General features: G+C 42.5%; 1 protein-coding gene across 1 annotated transcript; it reads right to left on the bottom strand.

Annotated features, from left to right (window-relative positions):
- Positions 1-11,943: 11,943 nt before the first annotated feature.
- On the bottom strand, positions 11,944-13,232 carry LOC139536091 (achaete-scute homolog 5-like). The gene has a single exon (XM_071336240.1). The coding sequence runs from the start codon at positions 13,033-13,035 to the stop codon at positions 12,376-12,378; it is 660 nt and encodes a 219-aa protein (XP_071192341.1). The 5' UTR covers positions 13,036-13,232; the 3' UTR covers positions 11,944-12,375.
- Between the last annotated feature and the right edge of the window lie 8,232 nt (positions 13,233-21,464).

Raw genomic sequence — 21,464 nt, forward strand, 5'->3', positions numbered from 1 at the left:
ACGCCTAACTAGTGGTAAGAGAGTGGTTAAGGCCTAACTAGTGGTGAGACAGTGGTTAAGGCCTAACTAGTGGTAAGAGAGTGGTTAAGGCCTAGCTAGTGGTGAGAGAGTGGTTAATGCCTAGCTAGTGGTGAGAGAGTGGTTAAGGCCTAGCTAGTGGTGAGAGAGTGGTTAAGGCCTAGCTAGTGGTGAGAGAGTGGTTAAGGCTTAACTAGTGGTGAGACAGTGGTTAAGGCCTAGCTAGTGGTGAGACAGCGGTTAAGGCCTAACTAGTGGTAAGAGAGTGGTTAACACCTAACTAGTGGTAAGAGAGTGGTTAAGGCCTAACTAGTGGTGAGACAGTGGTTAAGGCCTAACTAGTGGTAAGAGAGTGGTTAAGGCCTAGCTAGCGGTGAGAGAGTGGTTAATGCCTAGCTAGTGGTGAGAGAGTGGTTAAGGCCTAGCTAGTGGTGAGAGAGTGGGTAAAGCCTAACTAGTGGTGAGAGAGTGGGTAAAGCCTAGCTAGTGGTGAGACAGCGGTTAAGACCTAGCTAGTGGTGAGATGGTGGTTAAGGCCTAGCTAGTGGTGAGAGAGTGGTTAAGGCCTATCTAGTGGTGAGAGAGTGGTTAAGGCCTAGCTAGTGGTGAGAGAGTGGTTAAGGCCTAGCTAGTGGTGAGAGAGTGGTTAAGACCTAGCTAGTGGTGAGATGGTGGTTAAGGCCTAGCAAGTGGTGAGAGAGTGGTTAAGGCCTATCTAGTGGTGAGAGAGTGGTTAAGGCCTAGCTAGTGGTGAGAGAGTGGTTAAGGCCTAGCTAGTGGTGAGAGAGTGGTTAAGGCCTAGCTAGTGGTGAGAGAGTGGGTAAAGCCTAGCTAGTGGTGAGAGAGTAGGTAAAGCCTAGCTAGTGGTGAGAGAGTTAGTAAAGCCTAGCTAGTGGTGAGAGAGTGGTTAAGGCTTAGCTAGTGGTGAGAGAGTGGTTAAGGCCTATCTAGTGGTGAGATAGTGGTTAAGGCCTAGCTAGTGGTGAGAGAGTGGTTAAGGCCTAGCTAATGGTGAGAGAGTGGTTAAGGCCTAGCTAGTGGTGAGAGAGTGGGTAAAGCCTAGCTAGTGGTGAGAGAGTGGGTAAAGCCTAGCTAGTGGTGAGAGAGCGGTTAAGGCCTAGCTAGTGGTGAGAGAGTGGTTAAGGCCTAGCTAGTGGTGAGAGAGTGGGTAAAGCCTAGCTAGTGGTGAGAGAGTGGGTAAAGCCTAGCTAGTGGTGAGAGAGTGGGTAAAGCCTAGCTAATGGTGAGAGAGCGGTTAAGGCTTAGCTAGTGGTGAGAGAGTGGGTAAAGCCTAGCTAGTGGTGAGAGAGTGGGAAAAGCCTAGCCAGTGGTGAGAGAGTGGGTAAAGCCTAGCTAGTGGTGAGAGAGTGGGTAAAGCCTAGCTAGTGGTGAGAGAGTGGGTAAAGCCTAGCTAGTGGTGAGAGAGTGGGTAAAGCCTTGCTAGTGGTGAGAGAGTGGGTAAAGCCTAGCTAGTGGTGAGAGAGTGGGTAAAGCCTAGCTAGTGGTGAGAGAGTGGGTAAAGCCTAGCTAGTGGTGAGAGAGTGGGTAAAGCCTAGCTAGTGGTGAGAGAGTGGGTAAAGCCTAGCTAGTGGTGAGAGAGTGGGTAAAGCCTTGCTAGTGGTGAGAGAGTGGGTAAAGCCTTGCTAGTGGTGAGAGAGTGGGTAAAGCCTTGCTAGTGGTGAGAGAGTGGGTAAAGCCTAGCTAGTGGTGAGAGAGTGGGTAAAGCCTAGCCAGTGGTGAGAGAGTGGGTAAAGCCTAGCTAGTGGTGAGAGAGTGGGTAAAGCCTAGCTAGTGGTGAGAGAGTGGGTAAAGCCTTGCTAGTGATGAGAGAGTGGGTAAAGCCTAGCTAGTGGTGAGAGAGTGGGTAAAGCCTTGCTAGTGGTGAGAGAGTGGGTAAAGCCTTGCTAGTGATGAGAGAGTGGGTAAAGCCTTGCTAGTGGTGAGAGAGTGGGTAAAGCCTAGCTAGTGGTGAGAGTGTGGGTAAAGCCTTGCTAGTGGTGAGAGTGTGGGTAAAGCCTAGCTAGTGGTGAGAGTGTGGGTAAAGCCTTGCTAGTGGTGAGAGAGTGGGTAAAGCCTAGCTAGTGGTGAGAGTGTGGGTAAAGCCTTGCTAGTGGTGAGAGAGTGGGTAAAGCCTTGCTAGTGATGAGAGAGTGGGTAAAGCCTAGCTAGTGGTGAGAGAGTGGGTAAAGCCTAGCTAGTGGTGAGACAGTGGGTAAAGCCTAGCTAGTGGTGAGAGAGTGGTTAAGGCTCTTGTGGCCTATTTTCAGACGGGTGATGATGATGTCTGATCATCTTGATTATTATTGTGGTTATTGCTGAGTGAGACCAGTGGGTGGATGGAATGTACAGTGCATTCAGGAAAGGCACACACCTGTCTATATAAGGTCCCACAGTTGACAGTGCATGTCAGAGCAAAAACCAAGCCAAATGTTCGAAGGAATTGTCTGTAGAGCTCCGAGACAGGATTGTTCCAGAAGGACAACAATCTCTGCAGCACTCCACCAATCAGGCCTTTATGGTAGAGTGGCCAGACGGAAGCCACTCCTCAGGAAAAGGCACATGACAGCCCGCTTGGTGTTTGCCAAAAGGCACCTAAAAGACTCTCAGTCATGTATTAGCTTTGTTATTTATGAAACATCTGCGCATAGTTGTCATGGCGTGTTGCTTGTATCGCTGGTAAGAGCAAACATGAGATTATTGTGATATATTTACTAATGCTTTGTTGTTCCACTATTGCCCCGTCAATGCACTGGCCTTAGCCTCTACGCCCAAAAACGTTGGACGTCTGGGCACTTACCTGTAGTGTGTTTTATTCAAGCATAGTTTCACTGTCATCCATTAGTGGTCACTTCTCTGGCCTTACCCCAGCTACTATCAAATAGTAAGGGGATAATTGTCTTGGTTTCCTCCCAGATTGCCCCTAAAAGGATAAAGAATGCATTCTTTCAGAGAACACCATTGTGTTCGTCAGAGTCTCATCTTTCCATAGAGTGATTAGATTGTAGAACAAACCGTTTGAACGCTACAGACACAAGTTAGCATATCGGCAGTACCAACTTCAGACAAGTCCTGTAACACTCGTAGGGGTCGTAGAGCAAAACGGAGAGCACGATCGTGTTCGTCATCTTTCCATAGAGTGGTTAGTATGTAGGCAAACCATTTTCATGAGAAGACCAATTTTCGGGATGTCTCCTGCTCTGACAAACAGCATTGTAGCTCTGCCACTTTCCACCGCAGATGCGGAAGGCCGACATAAGCGGATGTGTTGGATTGAGACACAGCCCATACAAAGAAAAGGATATCCCTAGTTTAAGGCCAGGCACCACACCCTATTAATGATTAAAAAAATAAGAAATCTGAATCATATTAGAATCAACATTTACCAGTTGTATGTAGACACAAATTATATACTTTTTTGTATTACAATTTTTCTGAAAACATGTATTAAAATATGCAAATGAGGCAATGTCATAAAATATGCACATGTTTGTATACCATGCAAATGCATTTTTTCTGGACACTGGATGAAGTCAGCCTAAATAAAAAATAAATACTAATTTTGTTAAGGATGAGGGACTTGTCCAGAACAGACTGTGGATAAATACTTTTTTCCATCTTTCTATCTGTAAAATACTAAAGAAATGCATTTTTGGTGCATTTTTCCAAATAAAATGTCTAAAATAGAAAATGTATAGCATATCAACAATTCCCTATGGGCAAGTCTGGAGAATATATCTAAGGATAACCAGACAAAAGAAGGTGAATGCAGATGCTTCTGAAGCTGAGAAAAATGAAGTTGGCAGGTGGGAAGAGTCTGACTTTCAGGAAATGGCAGTTAAAGACAAGGACACTGAATTAAGATTACCAAACGCCAAAAGCCTATTTAGACCCAATCACCATCACTTCAAACTAAGTTACTATATGTAGTCCAGTCTGTAACATTCTCTATGAAATGGACTTTGAAATTATGTGTAATTCAATGTAGTGAGCCTTGAAATTATTTATGTATATCCATTTTAAAGTGGTTAAAATTAATAAAATGTTTAATGACGGTAGTACGATCAACTAAAGAAAATATACATGTACATTTCGACCTTTTTATGTGTACTTTTTGAAAATACCAACACCAATCAAAATTGATAGGTAGCATGTGGTGCCTGGTCCTACACAGACAGATTTTGATGGGATTATTTATTCTTTAAAAGTGCATCAATCCACTATTAAAGGATTAAACACCACATGGCGATCAGAATTTGGCGACCAAGCGTTTTATCACCTTTAATGAAAAGTCTGTGCGAGAAAGCTAATTCCACTCTAATCTACAGGGCTATTCTAGTAATCTATGGGGTGTATTTCTCTATTTATGCATTATTCTCTCATGGTTTACTGGCATAAAAGGGTTGACATAGCCTTCAGCTCAGACTCTTTATTGTAGACCTAGGTTTTAGGTTATCATTGTCACTCTCATTGCGCATGCTGTGGATGCTTCAGCTACTGCTTAGCAGTATCAGTAGTGTCACGTTCCTGACCTGTTTTCTGTTAGTTTTTGTATGTGTTAGTTGGTCAGGACGTGAGTTTGGGTGGGCAGTCTATGTTTTCTGTTTCTATGTTGGTGAATGGGTACCTAATATGGTTCTCAATTAGAGTCAGGTGGTTTTCATCTCCTCTGATTGAGAATCATATTAAGGTAGGTGTTTTCACATGGTTTGTTGTGGGTGGTTGTCTCCTGTGTCAGTGTCTGTTATGCCACACGGGACGGGGACGGTTTGTTTGTTCGTTCGGTTTATGTAGTCTGTTCCTGTTTCATGCGTTCTTCGTGTCATGTAAGTTCTTATGTTCAGGTGCGTCTACTCGTTTGTTGTTTTGTAGTTTGTTAAAGTGTTTTCGTGTTTTTCGTCTTTACTTTAATAAATCATGTCATATCACGACGCTGCATTTTGGTTCAATCCCTGCTCCTCCTCTTCGGAGGAAGAGGAACACCGTTACAAGTAGTGACTATTTAGATAGCAGAGGTGGCTATACGTAGCCACCATTGCTCGCTAAGTGGGGTTTTGTCAGTATTTTATGTAGTTATGTGCATGTATGATACACTACATGACCAAAAGTATGTTGAACATCTCATTCCAAAATCATGGGCAGTAATATGGAGTTGTTCCCCCCCTTTGCTGCTATAACAGCCTCCAATCTTCTGGGAAGGCTTTCCACTAGATGTTGGAACATAGCTGCGGGGACTTGCTTCCATTCAACCACAAGAGCATTAGTGAGATTGGGCACTGATGTTGGGTGATTAGGCCTGGCTCGCAGTCGGCATTCCAATTCATCCCAAAGGTGTTCAATGGGGTTGAGGTCAGGGCTCTGTGCAGGCCAGTCAAGTTCTTCCACACCAATTTCAACAAACCATTTCCTTATGGACCTCGCATGAGCGCATTGTCATGCTAAAACAGGAAAGGGCCTTTCCCAAACTGTTGCCACAACGTTGGAAGCACAGAATCGTCTAGAATGGCATTGTTTGCTGTCGTGTTAAGATTCCCCTTCACTGGAACTAAGCGGCCCAGCCGAATCATGAAAAACAGCCCCAGACCATTCTTCCTCCACCAAACTTTGCAGTTGGCCCTGTGCATTGGGGCTGGTAGCTTTCTCCTGGCATCTGCCAAACCCAGATTCGTCTGTAGGACTGCCAGATGGTGAAGCGTGATTCACCACTCCAGAGAATGCATTTCCACTGCTCCAGAGTCCAATGGCGGTGAGCTTTACATCACTCCAGCCGACGCTTGGTATTGCGCATGGTGATCTTAGGCTTGTGTGCGGCTGCTCGGCTATGGAAACCTATTTCATGAAGCTCCCGACGAACAGTTCTTGAGCTGATGTTGCTTCCAGAGGCAGTTTGGAACCCGGTAGTGAGTGTTGCAACCGAGGACAGATGATTTTCCCGCACTACATGCTTCAGCACTCGGCGGTCCCGTTCTGTGAATTTCTGTGGACTACCACTTCGCGTCTGAGCTGTTGTTGCTCCTAGACATTTCCACTTCACAATAACAGCACATGCAGTTGACTGGGGCTGACTTGTTGGAAAGGAGGCATCCTATGATGGTACCACTTTGAAAGTCACCGAGCTCTTCAGTAAGGCCATTCTACTGCCTATGTTTGTCTATGAAGATTGCATGGCTGTGTGCTCGATTTTATACACCTGTCAGCAACTGGTGTGGCTGAAATAGCCGAATCCACTAATTTGAAGGGGTGTCCACATCCTTTTGTATATATAGTACATGTCCAGTGGCGACGAGTTATTCCGGACATGTGGAGCCCCACCTGTTTAGCAAAAAAAAAACATGTTTTAATATATTTATATATTTTTGGCCTGCTTTGCATGTTATTTTGGCATTAATACGTGTCACATATCCATTTGCAAACAATGTAAAAAATAAATAATCATTGAGTTAATAAACCCGCATACAAACTTGGTCTACTTTTTGCTTTCTTGAGTAAGGCAGCTCCAAAATGCAAGTGTTTCAGCCTAGCTCGGTGCTTTCTGTGGTGGTGGGGCAGCCAGCGGAAAATACGGAACGTATGGGTTGGTAATGTTCTCTAGTTGCGTCGTGATTGGCTCAGTGTTCTGTCACTCATGGAGACACTACGTCACCGCTAAATCTACTAGAAGAGCTCGAAAACTCAAGTCCCTTGGGTGCTTCCATAGAGTTACATTAGAAGTGACCATTCAAGAAGGCTCAAGGTCATTGGCCACAGATAAAATGACGTCAAATCACGTTATATCTACAGTAGCTTTGATTGGCCTGATCATGTCAGCATCATACTTTCAAAATCTTAGCTAGCAAGCTAGCAGTCATAATCATTAATCAAGTGTACAATCTACTGACAAATCCTTTTCAATCCTTGTCATATGAAGAGAAATAATGAAGAGAAGTTGTAGATAAAATGTATCGGTGCTCATCGGCCATTGAACATACATTTAACAATGAGTGGTTTGGAAGGAATCAGTGGCTAACTGCAAGCATTGCAAAGCAATCACTAGCCTGCTTTTCAGTGGAGTGGGTGTGTGGTCCAAGTCTGGGTATAAGGGTCTCTTTTCCAAGCTTAAAATGATAAACATTCAACATTGGCCATGATGTCAATCCAGCATGATTTATGCCGCGCTTTAAACAACTGGAAACTTGGAACTGGGAAATCTCAGACTTCAGTGAGTTCAACACAACTGGGAACTCATAAAGAAAAGAGCTCCGACTGGGAAAATACATTTTGAACGGTCATCAAACTCAGAATTGCAAGTCTGGCCTCTTTCTAGAGCTCCGACCTGAAGATCATCATTATTTAACTTAGTTTTTTTCAGAGTTCCCAGTTGTCTTGAAAGCATCATAAATCCAGAGAATGACAGACTTTGATGACAAAGTTTGATGATATAATTTGCCCTCAAAGGACCACCGCAACATCTCCCTGTTCAAGTGTGCACAGCACAACAAGGTGAGTCCAAACGTGTCTTGTATGCTGTTGCATAAATGCAAGGGATATATGTATAGTGTAGCTAAGAAAGTAATACTAAGTCTATGTTGTGTAGTAAGATGTTAGTAACCCATGTGCCTCACCCTAATAATTTAGTCCTTTTCCCCTCATAATTTAGCCTGCTGTTCTGACTTGGTGTTGCACATGTAGCCTATAGCCTGTTTTAGAGAAATGTAATCATCAAATATTATATTATAATATATTATATTATACAATATTGTAATATTGTAATATCATCATTGTCTGTTTAAATGCCCCCTTTATTTATCCTACGGTTCTGACTTGGTGTACAGGGAGAATACTGTAAGAACGGACCATTTTCTGAATTCTGTCGCTGTGCATTTTACAAGTGCTGAACAAATAGTTATATTGACTACGTCCATCCTAGCTCGCTCATGAATGTCTTAATTGAAATTACGGATTGCCTCATATGCGCTTGTCGTCCTCTTATGCCATAGTTTGTACATCTCGATTGTCAGTAGAAACCACATTTGTTTAAGCAAGTCAGCCATTTCAGCGATGTTTTTTTTAAAAGCAGCAAATGAGGTTGAATGAATTGTTTCGCTGCCAGACAAGGCTCCACTGATAGCCAGGTGTAGCAGTGGTAAGGTGTTGGGACTGCTGTTAGGACTCTGCTGTTGGGACAGCTTTATGTAGGCCCTAACATTTTGTGGGCACCATTTGTCACCATTACAGTGCAATTAATAATTAATTTTGTGTTGTGTAGTAGCTTTGCTAGCATGCATCAAAAAACACTGTGCATGTCATGGCTGAGCTGTGCTGCTCTGCAGCAGTCCAATGTCTGCTCTTCTCTCTGTCTGATGTTTTCTATTTATATAACCATATATGCTTTCTATTCCAAATCTCTGTTAGGCAAATTAAGCCTACCTTTATCAATGGTCCAATAGCAGGGTGTCAGTTCATCTTGGGAGTCAGGACCCTTTGGCGTGTAGTCTGTTTAGGAATCTATCTGACCGCTACTCTTCATGGCCTACAGAGCAGCAACCAACAAGCATATCATAGAGTATCTCTTCTCTCTCAGTAGCTCAAGTTTGAGTTTCACGTTTTAAAGTAATGGTGCTGGGTTTACACAGACGCTTTTCCAGAGGCAGTCTGTATGATGGCTTTTAGGGGTTCTTCATTTTAAATATACTAAATGTTCCATCCCTTAATCTTTGCATGATCTCTCAAGTTCTGGTAATTTCCTAGACACCCACATGTTAATCATATTCTCAGATTTATTACAAACAATGGATCATTGGTTTTAATCACTACAATTAACACGGCTTTTTTAATGTTATACTACCTGCATGCCAACCACCTGGCAAACCTCTGTTCAACATTGATGCTGGCAACAATGACAAGATACTGGATCTCATCATGGCTCCGCTTCCTTCGCCAGCGCTGCAGACTAGCTCTGAGCTATAGACATCTCACTTCAGCATTGGCGCTGCTAATGCTTCTCAATCGGTCCGATGTGCCGATGATCCTCAACTGCTTACAAACATTTTGTCATGACTTTCAGCCCAGGGATCCTGGAGTGGTTTTGCTTCTCTCTTACTGCATTGCAATCTGCTACATAACACTAGCTGTATATATAGCTGCAGGTGGTTGACTGGGTTCACGGGTAGAATATTGTCATGTACCAAGATGACAGCTCATCTTGCCTCAGCGAGGGCACTGGCCTATGCGTCACATGAGAATTAGCCTACTTGTAGTTCTGAGAAGCCATCTCGATATGGTGCGATTATCACTGGAGGACCATTAGGCAGAAGAAGAGGCAATTGCCTCTGGCCTCACATCAAGTGGTCTCATTAACTGGGCCCCACCCCCCCAAAAAAATATTATAATAGTAATGAAATGAAAATGAAAAAACACATGTAATCATGTAATAACCAAAAAAGTGTTTAACAAATCAAAATATATTTTATATTTGAGATTCTTCAAAGTAGCCACACTCAGCCTTGATGACAGCTTTGCACACTCTTGGCATTCTCTCAACCAGATTTATGAGGTAGTCACCTGGAATGCATTTCAATTAACAGGTGTGCCTTCTTAAAAGTTAATTTGTGGAATTTCTTTCCTTCTTAATGCGTTTGAGTCAATCAGTTGTGTTGTGACAAAAACAAATGATAGTCCCACTAAGCGCAAACCAGATGGGATGGCGTATCGCTGCAGAATGCTGTGGTAGCCATGCTGGTTAAGTATGCCTTGAATTCGAAATAAATCACTGACGGTGTCACAAGCAAAGCCCCCCCACACCATCACACCTCCTCCTCCATGCTTCACGGTGGGAACTACACATGCAGAAATAATCCGTTCACCTACTCTGCATTTCACAAAGACACGGAGGTTGGAACCAAAAATCAAAAATTTGGACTCATCAGATCAAAGTACAGATTTCCACCGGTCTAATGTCCATTGCTCGTGTTTCTTGGCCCAAGCAAATCTCTTCTTCTTTTTGGTGTCCTTTAGTTGTGGTTTCTTTGCATCAAATCAACCATGAAGGCCTGATTCACGCAGTCTCTGTGAAGCATTTATTGCGCTGCAATTTCTGAGGTACAGTTAACTCTAATGAACTTATTCTCTGCAGCAGAGGTAACTCTGGGTCTTCCTTTCCTGTGGTGGTCCTCATGATTTCAAAGTTCTTCAAATGTTCTGTATTGACTGACCTTCATGTCTTAAAGTAATGATGGACTATCGTTTCTCTTTGCTTATTTGAGCTGTTCTTGCCATAATATATATTTTGATGTAGAAACTATTTTTGGTTACGACATGATTCCATATGTGTTATTTCATAGTGTTGATGTCTTCACTATTATTCTACAAAGTAGAAAATACTACAAATAAAGAAAAACCCTTGAATAAGTAGGTGTGTTCAAACTTTTGACTGGTACTGTACGTATTTTTTTTAAACTGGAAAATCAAGTTTTGACTGCACTGCCCCTTTAACTTAACCAATTGTAATTAATGCCTATACTTAACCATCAAAACTCAACGTTTATCCCCCCGGACAAATGTCAAATATTGACTGTGTCAAACCATGAGATCTTATTGGAATTATTGCCAGTGAGATCTACACTACAGTTTAAAAGTTTGGGGTCAATTAGAAATGTCCTTGTTTTCTAAAGAAAAGCAAATTTTTTGTACATTAAAATAACATCAAATTGATCAGAAATACAGTGTAAACATTGTTAATGTTGTAAATTACTATTGTAGCTGGAAACGGCAGATTTTTTATGGAATATCTACATAGGCGTACAGAGGTCCATTATCAGCAACCATCACTCCTGTGTTCCAATTGCACGTTGTGTTAGCTAATCCAAGTTGATCATTTTAAAAGGCTAATTGATCATTAGAAAACCTTTTTGCAATTATGTTAACACAGCTGAAAACTGTTCTGATTAAAGAAGCAATAAAACTGGCCTTCTATAGACTAGCTGAGTACCTGGAGCATCAGCATTTGTGGATTACAGGCTCAAAATTGCCAGAAACAAAGAACTTTCTTCTGAAACTCATCAGTCTATTCTTGTTCTGAGAAATGAAGGTTATTCCATGTGAGAAATTGCCAAGAAACCGAAGATCTCGTACAACGCTGTGTACTACTCCCTTCACAGAACAGCGCGAACTGGCTCTAACCAGAATAGAAAGAGGAGTGAAAGGCCCCGGTGCACAACTGAGCAAGAGGACAAGAGTGTCTAGAGAAACAGATGCCTCACAAGTCCTCAACTGGCAGCTTCATTAAATAGTACCCGCAAAACACCATTCTCAACGTCAACAGTGAAGAAGCGACTCTGGGATGCTGGCCTTCTAGGCTGTTTCCAGCTTACAATAGTAATTTACAATAATAACAATGTCTACACTGTATTTGTGATCAATTTGATGTCATTTTAATGGACAAAAATGTGCTTTTCTTTCAAAAACAAGGACATTTCTAAGTGACCCCAAACTTTTGAACGGTAGTGTAAGTCAACAGTTGCCACTCTTATGACTCTTACTATTTATGGTATCAGTTCGTGCTCTATCATGTCCAATGCTTTGTGCAATATATGTGAAAGGCTTTGTACTGTGTATATATACATGTAGAACCCAAACACAGCAACCAAACATTTGTGACAGGCCCCTAGTCCGTTGCCTGTCTACCCAGACGCATTGCTCCGGCCAAACGCCATGCCTACGAACGTTTCGCAGACAAATTTAGTTTGAGTCATCAGTCAACTAAGTCTGAGGAATGAGCACAATTATGCCAAACTATTACAACTAATTAGACAATTAGATGAACACTATTATAAATACTGTTTAACCAAAACTATTTTTTCCTCTCAGTATCAGTTGTCCCGTTGTAGAATCTGTTTCTTTTCCAAGACTATGTGTGTTAAAAAAGGAATCAAATGTCTTTATTTCCAGTTTTTTCACTCAATATCACACTGAAATTCCCAAAAGATGTCATGTGCTGTAATAAAATGAACGACAGTATATTTTGATAACAAACCGTAATGTGTCGCTACGGTGATCAGTTTCTCATTTCGAAATACAATAAACATTGCATACTTACTGAATTCATTGCTCTCAGAGATTCAGGTGTTTATCTTAAAATCAGAAGTGTATTTTTTTTATACATAATCAGATTTCCAAAGTGGTTTGGTACAACATTTTAGTGTCACAAAACAATACACATTGCCAATACATAACACAGTATCAAGCAGAAAAGTATTACATTATTTATCTTTGTGCTCAGGGTGTGATGTTGTGGTGAGCAGTCCTTGGAGAGGGGGGTACTCACACCCTTTCTACAAATGTCCATCCACAGTCCCTCAAACAAACGACACTACCCATAATCCCCTAGGTCCCAGAGCCCTCTGTCTCCCCACAGTCTACCCCCGGGGAGATACTGGAAGAGTGTGAGAGAGAGCGAGTTGACCCCCCATCGCTGTGTCCCGAGTCCTCTGTCCTACATTGAGCAGAACTGGGGCTGTGGCATGCCTGTTCCTCCTCATGCCCCTCTCTCCCTTTCCCCTGCCCCTCCACCAGACCCTGCAGGTATTTAATATGACGAATCGCTGCCCTGAGTGTCTCCACTTTACTGAGCCTCTTCTCACTGGCGCCCCCTGGCAGGTGGTCCCTCAGCTTGGCATAGCCCTGGTTCACACACTTTACTCTCTGACGCTCCCGCTCGTTCCTCTTCTGGAGAAACGCCGGCTCGAAGGGGCATTCGTACACCCCGAAGCGTCCATGGTGGAAGGGAGATAAGTATGGGAGCAGGGTGGGGCCTCCGGGGCCCCGGAACGAGGCGTCATAGAGGCCTCCAGGATCCATGGTGGTGGGGTAGAGGAGGAAGGGCACGGTGTGGGCCAGAGGGTCAGAGTGGAGGTGGTGGGAGTGGGAGTGGGTGCGGTTCTCAGAGTGGCCACTAGAGGGAGACAGTCCGTATGGCAGGATGCTGCCTCTGTTAAGGTAAGTGGGCCGCTGATCTACGAATGGGTGGGAGAAGGCAGCACTCATGTTGATGGTGTAAAGGAACAGAGAGAGATAGAGATCCTCTTTAGACAAATTGATGGATTAGGAATCGAAGAGGCAAGTTAGTGAATCACTTTGTTTTGTTGTTTCCTCCGCTCGTGACATCCAGTTTTCTGGAGAACTTGTTCTCCTCAAGTGGAAGGAGAAACCAGGTGAAGCTTCATCATCAAACACTCTCCTCTGCTCTCCTCTCCTCTTGTAGATCTGTGGATGTGAATTAAGACAGGATGAAAGTTTAGAGCTTATTTAAATGAGACACCTTCATCAAACAAGGGACTTTTTGAGGATAATGATGATTATTGCATGTATTTAAAGATGAAGTGAGGCTATATAAACTTCAGAGGTAAGGGATTAGGTAGCTGCAGTTGAGGATCTTTTCAGTTCCTTGAAAATCTTTATTTTTTTATTGCAATGAGAGTATGCAAATTCTGGACTACTCTGGCTTTAATCTACTTTGACTTTTTTGTAAATCAAAAGTCAATTGTTCTGAGAAGCAACAATGAACGTCACATGAAAGGGTTAATATTGTGGGCGGAACTGTAATTTCCCTCAATAATCTTAAAATATCTTCTAATCCCTCTCTCCCTCCTTCTCTTCTTCTCCTCCCTTTCTTTCATTCTCTTCTCTCTCTCTACTACACAGAGAGAGAGAGAGAGAGAGAGAGAGAGAGAGAGAGAGAGAGAGAGAGAGAGAGAGAGAGAGAGAGAGAGAGAGAGAGAGAGAGAGAGAGAGAGAGAGAGAGAGAGAGAGAGAGAGAGAGAGAGAGAGAGAGAGAGAGAGAGAGAGAGAGAGAGAGAGAGAGAGAGAGAGAGAGAGAGAGAGAGAGAGGAGGAATTCCCCTCTCTTTAAGCCAGTGTCGGGTTTCCCAAAGACAGTGGAACGTCTGCCAAAACCACTTAGGCATTTGAAAGAGAGGGTTATTGTATACAACATTGACAGTTGTATATGTCTTTTGAAGTAACAATTTTAAACACACACACACAGACACACACAAGCACACACCACCCCCACCAGATAACACTGTATCTTGAAGTACTAGGGGAAAAAACAATCATCAAGAGGAGGAATCATGTATGCTGAGTCTTTCTTTGCATTCAAAGTATGCTGTATCGCATTAGTGGAAACCAAGATTGTTCTCAGGGCTGGGCTGGTTTTGATGAGCAAAAGTGACTTTTCGTAGCAGGTTAGGAGAACTTACACAGCCGGTTAGGAGAATTATCGTGGCAGGTTAGGAGAATTAGGTTAAGGTTAGGAAAAGGGATAGGGTTAGCTAAAATGCTAAAATTGTCCCTGATGCGACTCAAACATGTCTAGCTACAACCAGGTCTGCCCTGAGAACAGTCTTGGTTTCCACTATTGCGATGCTGCTCAAGGTATTAGGATTTAGATAGAATAGATGGAATACAAGCATAATTACAATGTCTTATAATTCATAAGTACAATGGCATTCATATAATCTAAAACTCTATTATGAATAAGAATTATCTATCTATACTCGCCATCTATATATACCTCTATCTATATACTATCTACATTCTACGTATTATCATAGAACCGAACATAAGATATCACATTAAAGCATAATGTACAATGCAGCCTTTTTCAGTCCATTGAATTTAACTTACTGATATAAAAGACAGAACAAATAATATATATTTACTGTAGATATTTAGGCCTACTGTGGATATTTACTGTGTGGCCACACAAACACCTCTTTATCCTGCATCCTTTACATGTCACATGACACAGTTCATTGAATTTATTTGCATGGACTCGTACATAATGCAAAAAGTCAAATGTGTTTCCTCCATTGCAGATGTGTTCATTCTACTCTGTCCATCTTACCTTCAGATGAACAGATGAGACTCGGGTTCCTCCACATTTAGTACCAGGCCTCCAGGTGCTCAGGGGGGAGACGGGAAGGTCCTTAGCCAGCCTGGGGTAGTCTCTCTCTGCAGTCAGGACCTCAGTGCGGTCCCTCTCAGGTATTCCGTGGTGGTGTGGTCTCTGTAGTTGTGTGTCACGTGGAAGGTGGATCCCAGCTCTTACCTGCTCTCACCCCTGGACGCCCCGCCCACAATGAGATGGTTGGGAAATCAACGGAGATGAAGAAAGTGTTTGTAGCATAAAGAAGTGGTATTTTATAAACACACCCATTCCCAATGTTTGATTCAAGAATGTAATGATAGTTTGACATTAATGACAAGCTTGTCAACACTGCAGTAAGTAATGTCGAGTCAGACAGATTTAGCAGACGCTCTTATCAAGAGCAACTTACTAGTAGCAAGGGCACACATTCTGGTACCTTTCCAGACTGGACCCAGTGGGAATCAAACCCACTACTCTGGCGTTGCAAGCACCATGTACTACCAACTGAGCCACACAGGACTCAATGATCTCTGAGACAGAGCATCAGTGCCAGTGATTCAGCATGAAAAAAACCTCGTTACACTATTGATTTGTGTTTAATTTCATATTGCTGATTGCGTCAACTGCAGTAAGCATTGTCTTAAAGAGAATCACATTGTTCTGACAACTAAGGATCATCTCCTTTTTCATCCTGTTGTTCATTGTCTTGAAGGAAGGGACTGTTCAAACTGCCGCTAAATGTCAGTTGCAGTAATAGCCAGGTTTACTGGTTCAGAGCAGAATCACAGAGCTGCATCCTGAGAATGACTGTTTGCTGTTTCCTATCCCTAATCCTCTACTTCCAACACTGATTAAACAGTCTAGTCATTTAGGTAGAACCATAGAAATCACTGACGATATTTAATAAATAAAGGATCTCATTGGGTGGACCCCCTTTCTAGAAAGCACACTCTTCCTGTTCTCCTACAATGTGAAATATACACTGAATTTACACGGGGCATGGACTCTACAAGGTGTTGAAAGCATTCCACAGGGATGCTGGCCCATGTTGACTCCAATGCTTCCCAAAGTTGTGTCAAGTTGGCTGAATGTCCTTTGGGTGGTGGACCATTCTTGATAAACACAGGAAACTGTTGAGTGTTAAAAACCCAGCAGCGTTGCAGTTCTTGACACAAACCAGTACACCTGGTACCTACTACCATACCCCGTTCAAAGGCACTTAAATATTTTGTCTTGCCCATTCACCCTCTGAATGACACACATACACAATCCATGTCTCAATTGTCTCAAGGCTTAACAGTCCTTCTTTAACTTGTCTCCTCCCCTTCATCTACACTGATTGAAGTGGATTTAACAGGTTAAATCGATAAGGGATCATAGCTTTCACCTGGATTCACCTGGTCAGTCTATGTCATGGAAAGAGCAGGGGTTTCTTATGTTTTGTACACTCAGTGTAGGTCCATTAATTAAACAGAGCAAATGTGCATAACCAGTAAATGCTATAGTACCTGATTCTGCTATTAACCATCGTCTGAATCAACATTGTTCTTTAAAATCATCTGATTGTGTTTACTATATGGCATTGATTGTACTGCACTGTGTTTGCTGCTGTGTGTTCATCGTGGTATGTTGAACATGTAAGATACTCTGTGTCTGTTCATCGTGGTATGTTGAACATGTAAGATACTCTGTGTGTACATCGTGGTATGTTGAACATGTAAGATACTCTGTGTGTTCATCGTGGTATGTTGAACATGTAAGATACTCTGTGTGTGTTCATCGTGGTATGTTGAACATGTAAGATACTCTGTGTGTTCATCGTGGTATGTTGAACATGTAAGATACTCTGTGTGTTCATCGTGGTATGTTGAACATGTAAAATACTCTGTGTGTTCATCGTGGTATGTTGAACATGTAAGATACTCTGTGTGTTCATCGTGGTATGTTGAACATGTAAGATACTCTGTGTGTTCATCGTGGTATGTTGAACATGTAAGATACTCTGTGTGTTCATCGTGGTATGTTGAACATGTAAGATACTCTGTGTGTGTTCATCGTGGTATGTTGAACATGTAAGATACTCTGTGTGTTCATCGTGGTATGTTGAACATGTAAGATACTCTGTGTGTTCATCGTGGTATGTTGAACATGTAAGATACTCTGTGTGTTCATCGTGGTATGTTGAACATGTAAGATACTCTGTGTGTTCATCGTGGTATGTTGAACATGTAAGATACTCTGTGTGTTCATCGTGGTATGTTGAACATGTAAGATACTCTGTGTGTTCATCGTGGTATGTTGAACATGTAAGATACTCTGTGTGTTCATCGTGGTATGTTGAACATGTAAGATACTCTGTGTGTTCATCGTGGTATGTTGAACATGTAAGATACTCTGTGTGTGTTCATCGTGGTATGTTGAACATGTAAGATACTCTGTGTGTTCATCGTGGTATGTTGAACATGTAAGATACTCTGTGTGTGTTCATCGTGGTATGTTGAACATGTAAGATACTCTGTGTGTTCATCGTGGTATGTTGAACATGTAAAATACTCTGTGTGTTCATCGTGGTATGTTGAACATGTAAGAGACTCTGTGTGTTCATCGTGGTATGTTGAACATGTAAGATACTCTGTGTGTTCATCGTGGTATGTTGAACATGTAAGATACTCTGTGTGTTCATCGTGGTATGTTGAACATGTAAGAATATCGTGGTATGTGAACATGTACCTGTGTGTTCATCGTGGTATGTTGAACATGTAAGATACTCTGTGTGTTCATCGTGGTATGTTGAACATGTAAGATACTCTGTGTGTTCATCGTGGTATGTTGAACATGTAAGATACTCTGTGTGTTCATCGTGGTATGTTGAACATGTAAGATACTCTGTGTGTTCATCGTGGTATGTTGAACATGTAAGATACTCTGTGTGTTCATCGTGGTATGTTGAACATGTAAGATACTCTGTGTGTTCATCGTGGTATGTTGAACATGTAAGATACTCTGTGTGTTCATCGTGGTATGTTGAACATGTAAGATACTCTGTGTGTACATCGTGGTATGTTGAACATGTAAGATACTCGGTGTGTTCATCGTGGTATGTTGAACATGTAAAATACTCTGTGTGTTCATCGTGGTATGTTGAACATGTAAAATACTCTGTGTGTTCATCGTGGTATGTTGAACATGTAAAATACTCTGTGTGTTCATCGTGGTATGTTGAACATGTAAAATACTCTGTGTGTTCATCGTGGTATGTTGAACATGTAAGAGACTCTGTGTGTTCATCGTGGTATGTTGAACATGTAAGATACTCTGTGTGTTCATCGTGGTATGTTGAACATGTAAGATACTCTGTGTGTTCATCGTGGTATGTTGAACATGTAAGATACTCTGTGTGTTCATCGTGGTATGTTTAACATGTAAGATACTCTGTGTGTTCATCGTGGTATGTTTAACATGTAAGATACTCTGTGTGTTCATCGTGGTATGTTGAACATGTAAGATACTCTGTGTGTGTTCATCGTGGTATGTTGAACATGTAAGAGACTCTGTGTGTTCATCGTGGTATGTTTAACATGTAAGATACTCTGTGTGTTCATCGTGGTATGTTGAACATGTAAGATACTCTGTGTACCACTTCTTTCTTACCATGCCATTTTTTTTAAATGAGAGCCATTTCTTGACTTACCCTCTTTCTATTTAGTTAAAAGAATTATAAATGACTCAAATGACAATAAATGTAAATGTGATGTGATTTGCAGGGTGGCCTGGGACAGGTCTGAGCATGTGTTCTCTGTGATTAGAGAAGAGTAAGGTTCACACATAAGAGCCCGGGACTGAGCCACAGACAGTCAAGGAGAGGGGGATTGAGTTGCAGCCGTGTCTGTCTATTACACACATCACATACGTATGCACATACACACACACACACACACTCACATCAAACGCAGACAACATACTTTAAAGACCCCAAACATCAGTCATCTACAGATAACGATTAGTGTGGACTCTAATGGCCAGCCCCTAAAAACAACATCAATATGCCCTCATTAAGTTGCCGCTTGATGTGCTCCTCCTCCAAATATGGAGCTGGATTGAGATCCTCAACCATCTAGAGGGAAATACAATCACTGAAATACTGCCACTATACTAGTACAACAACTCCACACTCACACCACTAGCAAACATCTACCATAACTACCACTGAACATCTACAACTTCATCAACTCAATTTTTATCAGCAACATCATGCAAATTGTTGGGTATCATATATATTGTCCTGTGAATGTGATTACAGATTCAATTTAGCAAACAAAACCAAAAAGTAAACAACAAATATTAATATCATAGCGAGATACAGTATGTCTGAAATTAACTGGCTGATGCCACATAGACTACTGTGTTTTGCGACTCAAAGTAAGCCCAATGCTATAGTTCAGAGGTTATATAATCCAACTGTGCATTTACAGTATGTCAGGAAATGTTGTTCACTTACCATAGGGATCTGTGGGAGACTTGGTAGGGATTGGAAGTACAGGAAACGGAATGTGACAGGTGAGATAGGACAGGTAATTCCCTTTAAAGAGAAGAACAGAACTATGTCACACTATCTAAGCGTGTCAGACCAACCATAACACACAAACCTCATCTGTTTTGGATATATACTTTGAAGAGCGATGGAGATGTGAAGAGCGTCTCTCACCATTGGAAGGATGGGAAAACAAGGATGCCATCGGTTTATAAATATACAGTGATTTCGGAAAGTATTCAGACCCCTTGACTTTTTCCACATTTGGTTACATTACAGCCTTATTCTAAAATGGTTTAAATAAATGTTTTCCTCATCAAACTACACACAATACCCCATAATGACAAAGTGAAAACAGAAATACCTTATTTACATAAGTATTCAGACCTTTTGCTATGAGACTCAAATTGAGCTCAGGTGCATCCTGTTCCCATTGATCATCCTTGAGATGTTTCTACAATTTGATTGGAGTCCACCTGTGGAAAATTCAATTGATTGGACATGATTTGGAAAGGCACACACCTGTTTATAAAAGGTCCCATAGTTGACAGTTCATGTCAGAGCAAAACCCAAGCCATGAACGAATTTTCCGTAGTGCTCCGAGACAGGATTGTGTCGAGGCACAGATCTGGGGAAGGGTACCAAAACATTTCTGCAGCATTGTAGGTCCCCGAGAACACAGTGGCCTCATCATTCTTAATTGGAAGAAGTTTGGAATCACTAAGACTCTTCCTAGAGCTGGCCGCCCGCCCAGACTAAGCAATCGGGGGAGAAGGACCTTGGTCAGGGAGGTGACCAAGAACCCTGATGGTCAGCCTGACAGAGCTCCAGAGTTCCTCTGTGGAGATGGGAGAACCTTCCAGAAGGAAAGCCATTTCTGCAGAACTCCACCAATCAGCCCTTTATGGTAGAGTGGCTAGACGGAAGCCACTCCTCGGTAAAAGGCACATGATAGCCCACTCCGAGTTTTCCAAAATGCACCTGAAGGACCCAGACCATGAGAAACAAGATTCTCTGGTCTGATGAAACCAGGACTGAACTCTTTGGCCTGAATGCCAAGAATCGCGTCTGGACTAAACCTGGCACCATCCCTACAGTGAAGCATGGGGGTGGCAGCCTCATGCTGGTGGGCTGATTTTCAGCAGCAGAGACTGGGAGACTAGTCAGGATCGAGGGAAAGATGAATGGAGCAAAGTACAGAGAGATCCTTGATGAAAATCTACTCCAGAGCGCTAAGGGACCTCAGACTGGGGCAAAGGTTCACCTTCCAACAGGACAATGACCGTAAGCACACAGCCTATAGGCAGAAACTCAAACAGGAAGTACCCATGCAAAGGACTATTCAATGCTGGTCTGACTAATCGGAATCCACGTTTCAAGATTGTTTTGATCACGTGGACTGATATATGTTCCGGGTAGCCTCAGAAAATAATATTGACGTATATGCTGATTCGGTGAGTGAGTTTATAAGGAAGTCTATAGGAAATGTTGTACCCACTGTGGCTTTAAAAACGTACCCTAACCAGAAACCGTGGATAGATGGCGGCATTCGCGCAAAACTGAAAGCGCAAACCACCGGATTTAACCATGGAAAGGTGACTGGGAATATGGCCGAATATAAACAGTGTAGTTATTTCCTCCGCAAGGCAATCAAACAAGCAAAATGTCTATATAGAGACAAAGTGGAGTCGCAATTCAACGGCTCAGACACGAGACGTATGTGGCAGGGACTACAGACAATCACGGTCTACAAAAGGAAAACCAGTCACGTTACCGACACCTACGTCTTGCTTCCAGACAAACTAAACATCTTCTTTGCCCGCTTTGAGGATAATACAGTGCCACCGACTACCAAGGACTGTGGGCTCTCCTTCTCCGTGGCCAGCGTGAGTAAGATATTTAAACACGTTAACCCTCGTAAGGCTGCCGGCTCAGACGACATCCCTAGCTGCGTCCTCAGAGTACGCGCAGACCAGGTGGCGGGTGTGTTTACGGATATATTCAATCTCTCCCT

The sequence above is a fragment of the Salvelinus alpinus genome, chromosome 12 (genome assembly GCF_045679555.1).
Source record: "Salvelinus alpinus chromosome 12, SLU_Salpinus.1, whole genome shotgun sequence".
Taxonomy (NCBI): Eukaryota; Metazoa; Chordata; class Actinopteri; order Salmoniformes; family Salmonidae; genus Salvelinus; species Salvelinus alpinus.